Source organism: Etheostoma spectabile, chromosome 13 (assembly GCF_008692095.1).
Source record: "Etheostoma spectabile isolate EspeVRDwgs_2016 chromosome 13, UIUC_Espe_1.0, whole genome shotgun sequence".
Lineage (NCBI taxonomy): Eukaryota > Metazoa > Chordata > Actinopteri > Perciformes > Percidae > Etheostoma > Etheostoma spectabile.
The window spans coordinates 835362-853123 of record NC_045745.1 but is presented as its reverse complement, the minus strand read 5'-3'; the positions used below and the strand labels follow the sequence as shown (position 1 = coordinate 853123).

The 17762-nt window shown below is 41.3% G+C and overlaps 2 protein-coding genes across 11 annotated transcripts in view; both read right to left on the bottom strand.

Moving 5' to 3' along the window:
• The window catches only part of vps11 (VPS11 core subunit of CORVET and HOPS complexes), a 13991-nt gene extending 4860 nt beyond the window's left edge, over positions 1–9131 (bottom strand). The window contains exons 1-9 of the mRNA XM_032533035.1: positions 8938–9131; positions 7971–8119; positions 7737–7872; positions 7474–7637; positions 7070–7317; positions 6265–6466; positions 6022–6173; positions 5635–5821; positions 2055–2198 (exon numbers count right to left, since the gene is read on the bottom strand). Coding sequence (XP_032388926.1) covers positions 2055–2198; positions 5635–5821; positions 6022–6173; positions 6265–6466; positions 7070–7317; positions 7474–7637; positions 7737–7872; positions 7971–8119; positions 8938–9079 — 1524 coding nt within the window. The 5' untranslated portion in view covers positions 9080–9131. The remainder of the gene's footprint in view (positions 1–2054; positions 2199–5634; positions 5822–6021; positions 6174–6264; positions 6467–7069; positions 7318–7473; positions 7638–7736; positions 7873–7970; positions 8120–8937) is intronic.
• Positions 9132–11472: 2341 nt separating this feature from the next.
• The window catches only part of bbx (BBX high mobility group box domain containing), a 28374-nt gene continuing 22084 nt past the window's right edge, over positions 11473–17762 (bottom strand). For all 10 annotated transcript variants that reach the window (XM_032533541.1, XM_032533543.1, XM_032533546.1 and 7 more), the window contains 2 exons: positions 16259–16454; positions 11473–14312 (listed from right to left, as the gene is read on the bottom strand). In XM_032533541.1, the coding sequence (XP_032389432.1) occupies positions 14234–14312; positions 16259–16454 (275 nt within the window). In that variant the 3' untranslated portion in view covers positions 11473–14233. The remainder of the gene's footprint in view (positions 14313–16258; positions 16455–17762) is intronic.

Sequence of the window (17762 nt, the reverse complement as noted above, 5' to 3'; positions counted from 1 at the left end):
CTGTCTTTAAATTATTTGTGCGAGCTGTCAAATGCACTGGTGCACGTGTGACCTGTTGTCATATGAGTTGAACAAAAGAAGGCAGAAACAGCAAAGCTCTTTCAATCCATCTTTCGACCCTTGTGCTCAGACGCTCAGGAAGACTACATTGAGCCAGGAGCACAGCTTCAGGGAATTTAAATTGTCATATTAACCAGTTATCTTCATGGTCCCTAAAGTCTCTTTCTCTCCTGATTCTTCCATTGGCATAGTCCTCCTGCAGTGCCAGGAGTGCCATCATGCAGCATTATGCATGGGGGGGGGTCACGGCAGTATCGATATATTTACAACAATCTTTGATTGTTAACACCTTGCCAAAACCACAGCATCAACTGGTATTATTCTCCACCAGGAGATATGATCTAAAGATGAAAGTCTAACAGGCAAACCCACTTTTCTTCATGCAGGTGACATTTGATTATATATGCACAGTATTAAAGACAGACATTTAATTATTTACACTGTTTTCTGCCGTTATCTAATGGTAGGGTATTTGATGCTATATTCCATGTAGTCAGGCCATCTCCTCCTCCTGTGCTCCGTAGCGAACTCTGAAGGTGAGACAGCGCCGATTAAATATTAAGAACTACATTTTTTATTTAAGATTTGAGTTGGATTGAAGAAGGTGTTTATAAAAAATTCACTCACTGAAATCACTCAGTACAAACGCAAATAGTGTTCAGTTCACCGCCTCAACATCTACATTGCCAATTCCCACTGGCCCACATTTATGAAACGTGAATACGACCTAATCCAAGCGTACGCCGATTCTTACGCAAAGCAAGGTATTATTAACTTGAACGTAAGCGCAGGCTGCGAGAAAATCTGCACAACATCGCCCAAGAAGATAGATGGATGTAGTGACAGAGTCAGATGACCCGATGCCCTGAGAGCAGTGTCCAGCACAGACCCAACTGGGGGCGATACCAAGGAGACAGGATATTATTCCTTGCTTTTAAAAAGGTATAGTGTTATGTGTGGCAATGATATTCAATACAGGAAACGTGACAATGCACATCTTCAGGTTTTTGTATGTCTTTCAAAGTGTTGTTAATGGCCACAAGTGAACGATTTCTTTCTGCTATTGACAAACATATTTCGGCTTGTTTTTCCAACCCCTGTGCTGTCAGGAGACCGGGTCGGGGTGGTGGTCCAGTCTCATAGCTCACGGTGGCCTGGCTCTGCACGATTAAAATAAAAAACACTGCATAAACTCTGCTACTGTGTGTTTATTTATATTATATAGGTACATTCACATGTAGGCCTAATAGATTGCAATATAAGCCTGTATAATACTATTAGGACTATAACATACATATGTCAAGGATGTATAAATTAAATAATCTGAGTCTGATTTACTACGGCAACACTGTTGACTGCATCAGTGATCTCTTTCCATTCTGCATTCTTCTTACATCCTAATACCAGTTTTTAGGCTGCCAAATAGGACACACGTTAGTGCAAATTAAACTGAGATGTCAGGATTTCCATCTCCACCTCTAAAAAAGGCCGCTTCTTAGACGGATTACGTCTGGCCATGTCCTAATTGTAGTGGCGAGGCCTCAAAACCGAGAATATATTGGGGCATGATATTTAAATTATGATCATTTCCAGCTGCTGCATTCATCAATGTACGACCATTCTTACACTCTGATTGGTATGATACAAACGTTTCCTGAATCCCACGTGAAGCCTGTCGTAAAAGGATTTCTGCGCAGAGGACCGCACATTCTGCCGTTTATTTTTACAAATCACAACTTTTCCGTGGGAAGTGACGTACGCACATTTTCAGCCCCGTTTTGTGTGTACGCCACGCTTACAAATAAGACCCCTGATGACTAGAATCAGCACTTTTTAAAACAGATTTATGGACGTTAACAACAAAAGAATAGACACCTTAGTGACACTCAGAAGAAGTGGTGTGACATTTGTGGAAAATTGTTACAGGAAAAAAAAAAATTATATTTCAGCACAAATTTTGTCTGGCATTGTATGTCTACGTGCAAATTTTTTACCTTGAGGTCTTCCAGCTGGATCTTCAGGTACCATTCATGGTGCATGTGTTTCTCAGCCAAGAAAACAGCGTGGCTATGGTAGGCGGCCTGCCGAAGGACCTTGATGGCGATCTCAACATCAAAGTGGACCTCACTTTCACTGCTCTGTTGAAACACAGAAGGAGGACCAAGCGGTTATAACACAGCAGCCACAAGTGACCTGTAAACTATGTGTTGTACCGTTACTGAGCCCAAGTTGTTCCAATGGAAACCACTTATCTCATCGTCGAGGAGCTGTTTTACTGTACAAGTACCTTCACCTTTTTTATTTTTTTTATCTGTATTTATCACAGAAACCTCCACCAGCACCTGGAACATGCACAGACAGAGCAGGGAGGGGGCTTGAACAGCTTCTGTTTGGCCTCTCAGAGAGAAAGTGGCCTTTAAATGCAGGTGTTTTGTTGTGCAAAGCCTGCCCTGCCGAACAAATGTATTGACTGGATCAAAATATCAGGTTGGGAGTTGGTGCTCCTCCTGTGTGGGCACCAAGCATTTCTTTAGTGAAGACTGCACGTATACTTAGTTGCACACATATGCAAGCATAGACACTCGACAGTCAGAGCGAGTCACTCAGTGCAATGAGTATGCACAAACCATTATTTCAGTAATTTTGGAGGCAAGGGACAAAGGAATATTAACTTAAAATATTCAGGCCTATCTTAAATCAAAATAAACCAGTGTCAAATAGCCCTACACCTTAACTATGGCTTATGCGTTGCTTTTTAGAATTGTCGCTAACATTATTGTAAGTCACATGTGCTTTGCCTTCTGTGATTTCTTTATGAGACCACGGTCTACTCTCCATCACAATAACATTGGTGTAGACAAACAATTGTGACATTTATGCGTGTTCAACCCTCCAATAAAGAGCGCTGCACAGATCCTTCCCTAAATTTTTCTCCTCCAGAGAGACCCAAAGAGGTACTATGTCTGTCAGATGGTCTGAAGGGCAAACTACCACATCAGCGGAGCATTAACGTAATGCACAGCAGACTGTCGGGCACGTGGAATTGTTCTTGAAATACCGTGACCTTATTCTCATAAAATGACAACTCTATTCTGGACATCTCAGAGAACACAGAGATATGAGGGAGTTTAAATGTGCATAAAGTGTGCGCTTGGATAGCTCAGTTGGTAGAGTAGGTGCCCATATATAGAAGTTTATTCCTTGACACAGTGGGCCCGGGTTTAACTCCAACCTGCGGCCCTTTGCTGCATGTCATTCCCCATCTATCTCCCCTTTCATTTCTTCAGCTGCCCAAAATTAATCTTAATTTTTTTTTTGTTTTAAAAGCAAAAATCTTGCTGAAACACATCTGCGTTGTTAAAGTTGTAGGATTACTTAGTGAATATGAATGAATGTGTCATTAACATGACCAGGTGCCACATGCACATGTAAAGAGGTGACTTCCCCAAACAAAAGCCCCCAAAGAGGAGAAGGAGTAAATCATGCCTATATGTGTATTGACTGAGCAGGGATAACATTAAATGAAAAGAATTGTCACCTGGAGGCCCCTGTCCAACAAGCTTTCAACTCACACCTCCGGCGGAGCTTTTTGTGCATTCCTGTGGAGGCTGGGGGCATTGAACCTGAGTGGACAATGTTCAAAGTTTCCTATGCTAAAGCTGCGGTGGAGAGCTGTGATCTTAGCTGCCTCAAGAAGCGGTAACCCACAAACGTGGACATCGGTGGTTAGGGAAGCCGTCCGACTGAAAGAGTCTTTCCGGGATATGCTATCCCGGAGGGATGCAGAGGCAGTTGCAAGGTACCGAAGGGCCTGAAGGGCTGCAACCTCTGCAGTGAAAGAGGCAAAGCAGCGAGTGTGGGAGAAGTTCGGAGAAGACGTGGAGAAGGACTTTCGGTTGCCACCAAGGTGCTTCTGGAAAACCATTTGCCACCTCAGAAGGGGGAAGCGGGGAACAGTCCAAGCTGTGTACATTAAGGATGGGATGCTGTTGACCTCAACTGAGGAGGTGATAGGGCAGTGGAAGGAGCACTTTGAGGAACTCCTAAATCCAGCTAATACGCCCTCTATAGTAGAGGCATAGCTGGAGGATGATGGGGGATTGTTGTCAATTTCCCTGGTGGAAGTTGCTGAGGTAGTTGAACAACTCCACAATAGCAAAGCCCCAGGGATTGATGAGATCCATCCAGAAATGCTGAAAGCTCTGGGTGTGGAGGGCCTGTGACCTTCAGCACTCACTGGATTGGTTTGCAGCCGAGTGAGAAGCGGCTGGAATGAGGATCAGCACCTCTTAAACTGAGGCCATGGTCCTCAGCAGGAAATCAATGGAGTGCCATCTTCAGGTAGGGAATGAGTCCTTACCCCAAGTGAAGGAGTTTAAATACCTTGGGGTCTTGTTCGCGAGTGAAGGGACAATGGAGCGGGAGATTGGTCGGAGAATCGGCGCTGCGGGTGCGGTATTACATTAAATTTATTGCACTGTTGTGATAAAAAGAGAGCTGAGCCAGAAGGCAAAGCTCTGGATCTACCGGTCAGTTTTTGTTCTTACCCTCACCTATGGTCATGACCGAACGAGATCCAGGGTACAAGCGGCAGAAATGAGTTTCCTCAGGAGGGTGGCGGGCGTCTCCCTTAGAGATAGGGTGAGAAGCTCAGTCATCCGTGGGAAGCTCGGAGTAGAACCTCCTTCGATTCAAAGGGAGCAAGTTGAGGTGGTTTGGGCATCTGGTAAGGATGCCTCCTTTGGAGTTGCCTGCTGGAGCTGCTCCCCCCGCAACCCGATACCGAATAAGCGGACAAAGATAGATGGATGGAATTGTCACCTGGTGCCTGAATGTTATGTTTTCCTTTTTTTTTATAATAAAAGACATTTCAATCATAAATTGCTGAAAAAGGCATAAAAGGTGTAAAGAATTCCCCGGAGTTCTTATGTTCTTTTTTCCCCAGCATGTTCCCTCGGATCAGGGATGCTCCAAAATCATGGTAGCAGCTGTCGCCATGGTCCCGCTACACGTTCTGCGGTGCCATGTTCATCTGCTACACTCTGCAGTGCCCAGCTACGTCCTTCTGTGCCTTGTAATGCCCACAGTGCCCTGCTATGCCATGAACTACTACAAAGAACTGCTAAAAACTACTATTTTTTCTATTTTTGTTATTTCCACTAACACCAACCAACCCGTCAGACGCCGCCTACCAAGAGCCTGGGTCTGTCCGAGGTTTCTGCCTAAAAAGAAGTTTTTCCTCGCCACTGTCGCACTGTTGCTTGCTCTGGAGGAAACTACTACAACTGCTGGGTCCTTGTAAATTCTGGAGTGTGGTCTAGACCTACTCTATCTGTAAAGTGTCTTGAGATAACTCTTGTTATGAATTGATACTATAAATAAAATTTAATTGAATTGAATTTAGCAGAATGCAGGAAATTATTTTTTTGATGCTCAAATTTTCGTGGGGGAGGACCACAAGACTCCCCGCCTTAAACTTTCTATTGAATAATTGCCTGAACTGAATTTAGGTCCCTGCCCCTCTAAAATCCTTTGCACATCCCTGCTCATTGCTTTCTTTTACTGGTCAGTCACCTTAATGAACTCCTCCAGCTTGGAGCTGTCCTTCAGCTTGGTGTAGCAGTTGAGAAGCAGTGTGGTGTGGTCTGCGTTGGCCAGAGACTGCCTGTGCAAGGCTTGCAGATATGCCGTCAGGTTATGGATCCTCTGCGCGTCCAAGAACTTCCTGATCACGTACGATGGCTCTAGTTTCCCAATGGTGCTGTGGGAAAATACAGTGATGTTATAACATGGACACTGATCAAAAACCCAGTCTCTGAAGGCTGGGCGAGATAGAGCAATAGGTTAAGCGTAACATTTTGTCAATCCCAACGCAGTCCTCTCAGTTTACAGCATATATCATGGTCCAATCTAAAACTACAACAGTTTCAGCCCCTTGATAATGTTCAGTGATGCAATTACCGTATGTACTGCTGGATGGCACCGTCATGGTCTCCCTTCAGGTAAAGGTGATCACCGTACTGTCTGAAGATCTCTGACAGGCCGTCACTGTCAAGGTGCTGGCTCTTCGCCAGGTTTATGGCCATCACAAACAGGTTCTTCTTAAACAGCATCTTAAAAGATAATTAAGGAGGTTACACCCTGCTGCCGGGTCCACAGTACAGGATTAGACTGTGGGGTTTATTTTATACCCTCTGGACTCACCTCCAGTTTGGTCTGCGTGTCTTTCTCCTGAAGAACAAACATTTTTCCATCTCTAGTCAGGATGTAGAAGGAGCCCCACTCTGCCACTACATCAATGACATCATCAAAAGAGGCACTGTAGGCGATGAACTTGTTGTCCAGGTCATAGATGGTCAGAAGCTGTTTGTCTGATGGAGAGTTCTCCCTGCTACCAAACTCTGTCCTGGGTAGAAAATGTAACCAATCAACAGTCTGATATACATGACAGTTAGACTGTAATGTAATGTCTATCTGTAATGTACAGTAATGTCTGTAAGGCATAGGAAACAGTGAGACTCGGGAAGCTGCTCATCAATTGCTGGACTAAAACCTGGAATTTAAAACACTTAATTTTCACGATGTAAAATCAGTCAGGTAAGAAAGTATTTACTTTTAAATTCACGGCACAGCCTAATGTGCTGCAATGCCCTCAATGGGGGGGAATGCTCAAGCATGTTGCACTTGTGGTCATACCCCAGACTGGGAGGCACAGAAGGTTTTCATGACAGTGTTAATAATAATAATAGTAAAAATAATAATAATAATAGCATTTACCCTGCAGAGATCTGAGGAGCAGTTAACCATAGTTCTTATGGGAGTTCAAAACGCCAATACAAAGACAGAGGAAAGTGATGGACATCTGGCCAAAATGAGGGACATATGGCAGAATTTCTGGCAGCACCTGAACAATCCCAGCCTCACTTTTGCCAATGAACTTGCTCAACCATAATGTTATCCCCACAATGATCAAAGCACCTTCATCCAATTTATTCAGTGCTGTCCTTACTTGTTGGGTGACTTTGCATCCCTGATGAGTAAAAACAGATATCCGCGGTGCCAGTGGGCCAACAGTTTGTGTCCATCGAAGGCAAAGCAGGGCCCTCGTTCATCAGGCTGGTACAGGTAGACACATTCATCCCCAGCCACGATGAATTGGGAGTCTTGGGAGGGATCTGCCAGGGAGGAGCAGCGTAGCGCACAGCCATGGGTGTCCAACTCTACTTTGGGATATTCCTTGATGGACAGGGTGTAGCACTGAGCAGGGGTAAACAAGAAGGTCAGAATGGCATAGAAGGACTATATAGTATGGTCATCTTCAGGTTAAGAAAATGACTGTTATTAGGTTCTCATTAAACCTTCCTGAATGACCGGACAAATGCACTCAAATGTTCTACAAGGAAGCAGACTTACATGGACTTTCTCCAGAGTGGCAACAAACAGATGTGTGACCTTTGCCACTTGGCGGAAAGCTAGGCCTGTGACTGGGCTGCTTCCCTCGTGCAGAGTCAGAGTTTTACTGTGTCGATCTCTGGTGATGTCACCTTTGGTCAAAACCACACTGCCATCTGTAAAGCCTGTCAAGCAACACAACAAGCATTATAAACTGGGAGGAGAAAACTGTTAACCAAGCAGTGATTACTGGTTTAATTGAAAGAAAGCAGACCCTTTCTTACCAATTGCCATGAAGTTGAGGTTTTCGTGTACACTGAGGCAAGAAACTTCAGTCGGTTTGCTGCCAGGAATTGCAGGGAAAATCCTAGTGCACAGAGGATTTCCACTGTCTCTCTTTTCAAGGTTCCAGACCTTTACCTGAAAAATGAGTACCAATTCTGTTCAGTGGTGGTCCAATAAAGTCATGGGCACAACTGTTCTGTGTTTTAGGCTTCTCTGGAGAACTGCTCACTTACTAGAGGGTTTATTCCCTGTTCATCCTGCCCCACTGACACAAGGATGCTGTGCTGCTTCAGCTGGTAGAGATGTGTTACCCGCAACTTGTAGGCCTGAAAAGATGTCAACTGCAGGGAGCGCGTCAAAAGCCAGATTTTGCCATCCATATGTAACATTGTAGAGGTTAAGGACAATTATGTACAGTTGTAGCAAGAGATGCAGTAGGCAGGGCATGTATGCCATGGGCGGTCATTCCTGTGGTCATTGTGGGTTTAGGATGTATGGGAACCAAAGCTAGACTGTCATCACACACTTTGCTAGAAGGTCAAAAAAATTCCATTCAATCTCACCCTGCTGACCAATATTTAAGTATTTCTGCAAGTCAGTGTTGTATAAAACACGTTTAACTGGTGCTTCAAAACTAAAAAATTAGTGTAGAGAGAGAGAATATGTCCTCCATTTGTTCATCCATTAGCTACTAACACTTATTTATGTCGGGCTACTTGTAATAATACCGCCTCACCATGACTGACGTGGACATATTGACATAAAAAAAACACCTGCAGACCCGAAGCTCAGTCTATTATTTTAATAATATACCCAGCTTTAAACTAAATCACGCGACTAGCTATCTGTAAGCTAGTTTGTAAGCAAGTTAACGTTACTATGAAGTGGAGGACTGTGGGTTTATCAATAGTGGTCATTAAGCGGAATAGCTGTTCAGTGTGTAGACTATAAAACCGAAATGGAAAGTATAGCTCCCCCATGACGTCTCCCAATAAGCAACGTTACCATTCGTTTAGTCTTTAGCCCATTGCTTCGAGCTACTGTGAAGGTAAAGTTATTAATTTCCCGGTACAGGTAACGTTACCTAATGACCTCTGTTTGCTGTTTGTTGAGTTTTGGCTAGCATTAGCTGTCACTGTTAGTAACCTACAACAACATTAGCTGAGCTAACGTTAGCTAACTAGTGCTGGTAAAGGATATCTCCCAGAACAATATGACCCCGGCCGGAGTCACAAGCCGATATTCCGCTTGGGGAAACAAAGTTTTTCCCATTATCCACAGGATCTTTCACCGTGTCTTTGTCAAAGAAAACAAATTTTCTCCACTGTAAGAACGCTGCCATTTTGTTAGTTAGCAGCAGTGTCTTTAACAGGGCGTTGTCATGTGACAGGAGTCACGTGGGCTAACCATGAAACGTATTTACTTTATTGTTGTCCGTCAACACTTATTTTCATAATCTCTATAAGCATTAGACAGGCACTTATAACACATAACACATATTTTCTGTTGCCTTGATATTTCACTGCACAGATTTTGTTATTTTCTTATTTTTCGATCCGATTTCGCCTTCAAATGTCAGATCAGAACCACATACTGAATACGGTTTATGGAAGATCACCAAATAGTTAGATATGTATTACTGGAGCACTGTACTTGTGTACATAGTTACGTTATTTTCAATATTTTAAAAAGTGTAACAGAAACTAATTAAGACACAGAATTATCCATTTGACCAGCAACTAACCCTAACAATATAGTTATCAGTGTGGTGATGTATCACTTATAAATGAGAAATATAAATAAATATAAAAGGACTTCTGACTGTAGACCTATGTTATGCAACACCATATAGTAATATGAATGAAATATTAAAAAAGTATTTGTTTCAGATCAACATCAGGGTGAATCTACCATTCCAGTGATGAACTTACACCACAAAATAACACCAACAGAGGGGCCTCCAATAAGTAGTTTGCCATCAGGTTGACAAACAGACATAAAATGACCACAATATTAAAAGTGAGGTAGCTAACTTTATGGGCCATAGACGTTTAAAGTGGTAATTGTTCTTTGACCTTGATGGAACCATTTTCAGTGATGTAGCCATGTGGGCTAGGAGAAGTGTAAAACAGTCATGAACCTAGATGTGAAGTGAAGATTTTTCATAAGCTTTGGGTATTGCAATTTCAGCAAACAGTAGCTTCCTTTAGCTTATGTGTATTATGTAAATAAATGTAAGCAATGTGATAATGGCAAGTAGCTCATGGCCACTTTTGTTATTTTAAAGTAGCCCTCGGATGATAAAAGGTTGGAGACCCCTGCACCAGATAATGTGAGCAGTGTCCAGTCCGAGTGCAGGTGCATTCTGATAGTATTCAGTGAGAGCAACCATGTGTTAACAAAGCAGCATGAACAACAAATCTTTTCACACAGATGCAATAGATGTTATTTAATAGATTTTTCAAGAAGTAATAGTTGCGTCAGCAGAAAGTGTAAAAGGAATAATAGTTGCATCAGCAAACAGTGTTATGACATAGGAGTTATGGGTGGGTGGGGGGAGGGGGCAGATAGGTGGGGTGGGGGGCAGAGGGAGCCCTCACTAAGCAGGGGTTCGAGTAAGGCAAGGCTGTATTAACCACTGGGCTGTAACAATCAAACACATCTGTCATGATTACCAGTAGCATAAATTAGATTAAGCACATGTTGTACAAACTATCAGAGGAAAGAGACTTAAAGTATCTGGCATAACCTCTTCTTCACAAACAAATAAATAAAAGGAAGCCATGATCTACATTCCAGTAAAGGGTAGGTTATCTTATACATGTTCATGTATAAATGGATGCATATTCAGTTGTATATTTTATTGTTTTTTTTATTCAACTAAACGGAACAGTAATAAATAAGTTAAAACTCAAGCATTCAATTGTTCTATCGGATTGCAGGAGCGTCCTTGTTTTATAAACTGTCCTGATCAGACTTTCACTTTTACTGCAAAGGAAAAAAAGAAGTAGCAAATCAGGGAAAGCTATTGTCCCACCACTCAAAATGCAAGACTCTCTCAGTTATCAGTCTCATGGATGCTCACATGGTAAGTCCTTTGGACTTGAAACCTCCACACATTTTCTCTGAGTTCGCAGCACAGCAGCTATCCTGTCATGAGAACTGTTGGTCGTAACAAACTATGCACCTAAGGAACAGTATACCATCATAGCATACATACAGTACAATCAAGACTGAATTAGAAAAATACAGGTACAAAATGATTACATTCAAGAAGACAGTACTAGCACAAAAGGGTATTATAGTCATTTAGGTAACTAATATAGGAATTTCAAATTTATAGAAGCATTTTCTAGATAGAAAAAGTGAGGGGATGGGAAATGACAGTATTATGGCTGTTTGGTAGATGTGTGGATTTGTTAATAACTGGATTCTCGCATATATAATAGTTAAAATGCATAATTTCCATAGCGTGGGTAAAAATTATATATTTTCTTCAAAGACCATGATCATTTTGGTTTGGGTCATAAGGTGCAAATACTGTATATTAAAAGAGGCATTGAGTGGTGCCCTTTTGTTGCACTTCATTCCAACTCTGAGCTCAAACATCAAGGAAATCCCATTACATACACAGGATGAATTGTGCTGATATTGTTACCTGAAGATTTACACACCTAGGAAATGCAGTGCAACTGTTATGCCAGCTTTCTCGCTTTTCTTTTTATTCTTTTTCTTTTTCTTAAAACATGATTTCCATTTGAATATACCTTTCCCTTTTCTTTGGCAAATGTCAATAAACTCACTTGCTATAAGCAAATATATCTATTTTGGGGGGAAGACAATTTCTTTGTCTTTGCAAAGAATTACACTGATGTCCACCAGTGGAAGAACTATACAGTTTACTGCTTGGATGATATCATCCTTATTGGAACTTTTTCTCATATTTGAAAAAAATAGATATAGTATTTATTATTAGGATTATCTTAAAGCAATGTGGTTCCCTTACGTTTAACTGGGAAACATTTGCAGTTAGAAAGTAAGGACAATTTAGGGGGTAATTATAGATTTGTTGCATGTACTGTTCTTTTTGCACACAAGGGCCTACATAAGTCAAACATTATTACCATGTAACAATGCCTGGACATAGGAAAACAATGCTCTATTTCAAGACCCATACGTTCTCTAAGACCCATTAATTTCTTATTTGTCTGTCCTGTCATTAAGTGTTCAAAAGTACTCTGAACACATCCTAACACAAATCCAAGAAATGGTAATGCAGGCGCAGTCAAATACACACCTCCAGAGGTGAAAAGACAAGCTTACTGTGTAGAGACTGTGCATTTTATCTCAGTGCCTGTTTGCTTAGCAGGTAAGCATAGATGCATTCATCGTCTATGAGCTTGATCTTTTTCGACAACATTCTTAATCCAGTAAACTTGACCTCAGGAAAAAGCATAGAGGACCTAGTTAAAAGAGCATCATAAACGCACACGCTTTAACAGAAGAACGATTAAATAGAAAACGAGGAGCTATAAAAGTTATAAATGTGAATCTAAAATGTGATAAATTAAGTATTGGTCTACACAGAGGAACAAAAGGTTGTTAGGTAAGGAGGTGAGGGGTATTGCTGGGGAGTCTGTGTAGCTCTCAGTTACCCTCCATGCCTCTGGCAGCTCCTCCAGCTTCCATCCTTTCCTTCTTTTTCCTCACTACTACAGCTGACTAACTGTAAACAACAGTATGGCAGAGTCAGAGGCATGGAAATGGAATGATTCGGACCAGACATGGACAAAACAAAGCCAAAAATAAAGAACACAAAGTTGCATCTAAATATAAATACTTCTAAGAATCAAAACATGGATTACATGTGACCTCTGAGTAGACCATTACTTGGCAATAAAATCTCAAAAGGCCATTAGGACAAACATGGGGCACTGTTACTAAATGCCTTGTCTCCATTAGCTCTGTGAGGAACCATAGCACAGCGTGGTCCCATTTCAACACATTCAATCAGAAATAATCTCAACTTTTTATTTCTGTATTTTTTCCTCACTCAAATTGCTCATTTTATGAGACATGTATTACAAAACAATTTCACGAACCAAGTATTCCATGTAGATTACCAACCTTCCGATCTTCTATGTTGGAGTTTGTGGCTGAGTTTAGCCAGGTCCTGAGGACATTGACTGGTGGAGACAAGGCATTTCAATACCCTTCCAAGAGCAACGCAAACTTCAGCTACAAATTAGTGCAGTGTTTATGTAATTTAAAAAAAACCCACCTATTTCATGAAATAAGTTGCACACAAGGAATTAACCTTTCTAATTGCTACGAAAACTGCAATAAGATCAAGTAACTGCATTTCTCTATTCAATGTTTACACCGACTTTAGGACTGTGATGACATGGAGCAAGAAGCTGGTTCTAGGTCTGGGTGGGGGGGGGGGGGGGGGGGGGGGGGGGGGGGGTTAAGGCTATATTTGAATTACTTTTACACAAGCTCCCCATCACAAGAAGACGTTGTTAAGCCAACCTACTGTCTCATAAGCCTGACAGGAACACTGTGAACCTACTACTAACGGATAAGCAGGACAAAGAAACACCCTCCGCTATAGTCAACTCTAGTTCAGATGCAAAGGTATGCACAGGTCTACTCTTACACATTCAGTCTAACATGATTATTGGTAGCTACCACATACTGTTTTACAGTAGCATCATAACTTACATATCAAATACTCAACCATGATTTCTTCGTAGTTTGAGTCCACCAGATTAGTGTATCCCAGGGAAACACTAAGCAAGTAGTTGGTAAATTCATCATGATCATGTACCCTGGTTAAAGTCATTTTGGGTTGAAGCTGGAAGGAATTGAAGGGATAAGAACTATTCAAATACAGAGGTATTCTACCAGAGGTGGAGGGAACTCTTCAGTAGGCGTGTGTGTGAGGTAAAAAGGTGACAGAAAGCTGTTTTTGTCTATAAAACAAATGCAGTGTTGGGTTTTTGCCCTACCTAAAATGCTATATATATATATATATATATATATATATATATAGATATATATATATATATAAAATATATATATATAATTTTATCGCAAGACTTGACCTTAAAAGTGGCCTCTATTTGACAAAACAGTGTACAATAAACCCATGACAACCATCTCTATAAGGGAAGCCATGCACTGGGAACAGCGTGGTTCTTCCACAGGCCCAAACAGAGCATCTAAGGAGGGGGAGAGGAGTTCAGAAAGGCATCCTCCCTCAAACCAAAGGAAGGCTTTTGGGGAAAACACTGAGATAGCGAGAAACAGAGAGGAGGAGAGGCTCTCGTTCCCCCACCATGAACCCGAGCGCAAGCTAATTTCACCACACGGGTAAGGTGGAGTCAGTCCAAAGCTTCCTGATCAAGTCTCCCTTCTGCGTAGGGTTACCACTGAGGAAAGTACAGCTCCACTGCCAATGTCCATGTTGTGGCTTCTCAAAACAGCAGCAGTTTCACTGGTCAGCGCAGGAGATAAGGACTGGGGTCTGGCCAAGCTCTTTCTTCTGATTCTCAGCCAAGCCTCTCTGGCCTCTGAAACAGGACATCACAAAAGACTTAGAAGTTTGTTCACACTTATTGAAAATAACAGCCGGTGTGTGTGTGTGTGTGTGTGTGTGTGTTTGAAATTAAAGCATGTAGGTCCTGCGCCTGCTGAGTTGAGGTGCAGTGTTAAACCTGATTTATGGTCTTGCGGAGGCTCCACGCAGAGCTTTCCCCATAGCCTAGACAACTGGCCTGAAGTTTATACTTGTGCATTGGTGTGTGCGTCGATCTAATACCAGGGCCGGCGGGTGTGTGTGTGGGGAGTGTGTGGTGGAGTGAGGGAGAAGTGAGAGAGTGACGGTGATTAGCTTCGGAGCGAGTATGAACTCTAGAGTCATAGTGAGAGAAACAAAGTGTCCTCCCTGTTCTTTTGGACCACGGTGAGAAATCTGTAGCAGGAAAAGTTGACCTTTTCCTTGATTTCATGTTGTTTATTGAGAAGGAGAACCAGGAAATGAGTGTGTGTGTGTGTGGGGGGGCAGATTCCATCTTATCTGCACAAACTTGTTATAAATTGTTTGTTTCAGCCTGATGAATGCAACCTGTTAGGGGGCACTGGATTATGCTAATGATCAATTCCACACTAACTGCCATATAATGCTACTTGTTCTGATATATTTGTGGACAGGTTTTATGTTTTAGGTCCCGGAGATTTAAAAATGTATGGGTTTGAAGTCCCACTGTCAGACAGTCAGCAGGTGAAAAAACTCTTCCTACTGCACAGTGTAAGTAGTCATATTAGGGGACCTAAACAATTTTTTTTAAAATACTACAGCTGTCCACACTGTGTCATCAAAGAGCTGTACTGTGACAGAAATAAAGGGGATGCCAATAAACATGAAGATGCCAATAAACATCTTGCTAGTAAAGGGGTACAGACTAAAGGTCAATGTGCCTGTCAGAGAGAGAATGAGAGAACACATTGTTTTATAGGGGATGTTGCACTGCCAGATGTTCCGATGGACAGAGACCCTGAGGTAGCATGCTGCTTTGCTAACAACTACAGAATTGTATGAATTGTCACACCAACACTCATCCAGATTGAGGCAATATAATTCCTAAATCAAATAAGTGTTTTCCCCTGAAAACTTCTCTTAAAACACTCGTACCAGCGACAAAAACAAATCTCCTGTTTTGCCTGCTTCCTGCATGAGGCAAAATGTAAAGCACTAAGATGTGACATATGTAGTGAGCTGATAGCTTTTGGTGACAAAGAGAAGACGTCCTTGACAGTTGCATTTAAGTTTGCTAGCAGTGACATTAAGGTAGATGTTTTTATGTAATTGGCAGAGATGTTGGAACAGGGTTTCTGCAGGTGTTACCAAGTCAAATTTTAAAGCTTTTTAAAACCCTTTTTAAGACTATGATTGAAATTTAAGACCTATATATCACAACATCAAATAAACAAAAGTAAGTTGGATGTCTGAAACGTTTTTTTAAAGCCAAGTATCATTAAACGTGCACTTCCCCATAGCTGGAGAATAAAATCTGTTTTATGTCTGTGGTACAATCAAAGTGTCCTGCAATAATAACAAAAAAGCTGACTGGCTGCAATATAAGTTGCATGTTGGTCTCACTTGTAGTCTGTAATACAGCGACTTATATTTTGAATAGCGAAAGAAAGAACTACAACACCACGGAATTAAAGAAAAAACATTCTAAAGTGCTGCGGAAAATTTGAGACTTTTTAAGACCCTGCGGAAACCTTGTAGAACGTCAGGATAATTAATACTAAACAAATCTATTGCATATTCAATATATAGAAGTAAAAGCTTTGTGTTCACTTTTGTGCTCAACAGGAAAACCTTTGCAAACTTTATGCCGAGTGTCGTCACTAGTATTTTGCTATTTCTACAGCCTCTAACATCTTCTATTGGTTGATTGGAAGTCAGAGCACACATGATGACTGCAGCATATGCTATATGTGTCTCTACCTGTGAACGTTTTCCATGGCTGCGACCTCAGCGAGGGCTGCCAGGCTGAAGAACGCAGGCAGCTCCGGGGGTCCGGTGCTCCTCTCTACCTCCTCCGCTCCTCTGGGATTACTGTAGCACCCTTTATCATTGCATAAATTCTGTTGGGGTAATGGCTTCTTATCCTCTTCCTGGTTCAGGTCCCTAGTTTTGTCCTCTGTATATAAAAAAATAAAATAAAAACTACATATACACAACTCTAAGGAACAGCATTAAACGTTTTGTTACCAGAGCATTACTTTTTCAGATGTTTGAAATGTTTTTTCACTAAAAACATAATTTGAAGAGACAAGACTAATGTCTAGTTCTATTAAAAGTATCTCTTCAAAGATTTTCACTCACTCATTCATCAAGTAGTATCTTTTCGCCTTATTATTCTATCCAAAGTGACTAAAAGGAGCCCTTTCAGTTAGTTTTACAAACAGAAAAATATGACAAGCAAAAACATACATGAGAAATATTGACATAGGTTTAATGAATCTGTGTGGTTGTGGTTGGTTATTTCTAAATTTACACATAGATTTTAAATGACCAAGACACAATTCCAGCGCCTTGTAATGTCAAGTGAACCTGTGACTTTATTTTGAAGAGGTCAGAGGTGCTTCCTCTCTGGGCTGTTCTTAACACATTCCTCAAATATAGCTCATAACGGAAGAATGTACTGGTTGAGAAGTAAAAAAAAAAAAAAAAAGAAATAAGTAATAACTATAATGCTAATAACTATTAATTCACTGAGAGCATTTTATTTACTTCATTTTCAAAATGTTCCATTTAAAGCACTAACATGTTTCCTCACATACAGTACTGCAGTACTAATCACAATTATTTTGATCAATCTTGAGATCACGATTAATTATCATGATTATTTTTGATTTTAACCAAAAGTAAATTTTATATTCACATAGGCTATTTGAAACTGCTTTCACATCAATATTGTGCTACATTCCTCTTATGTTGAAGTTGTATGTTGTACATACATAAAACTGCAACACATATCTGAAATAAATAGCCTAGGATATATATAAAAAAAAAATAATAAAAAATGTATCGCTGAGAAAGGTCCTTCACTGGTTTTCAACAATAACTGAATAAAACAGCTAGGGGAGAGGGGGACTGCAATGGACGTTCGCTAGGCCTACTCACAGAGTGACGGCTGACTCATTATTAATGGGTCCAGCCCAGGTCGAATGGCGGGTCAGTGGAGTTACACACGTTGTGTATATGAAACGTCTGTATCGTCACTGCGCTATATTTTTATGAACTATGATATTCTGGCCATGGTTCACATCTCTTGCCCAGGTCCAGAAAGGTTCTGTCTCACACGCTATTACTCTACGAACTGAAGGTAGGTGCATTCAATGACTTCTTCTGCGTTTTTTTGACGTGGCCGCCGCGATAGCAAAGTTACCAGCGGAAAAACTGGTACAAATACACGTTTGCCTCTCATGCTTAACAATATACAGCT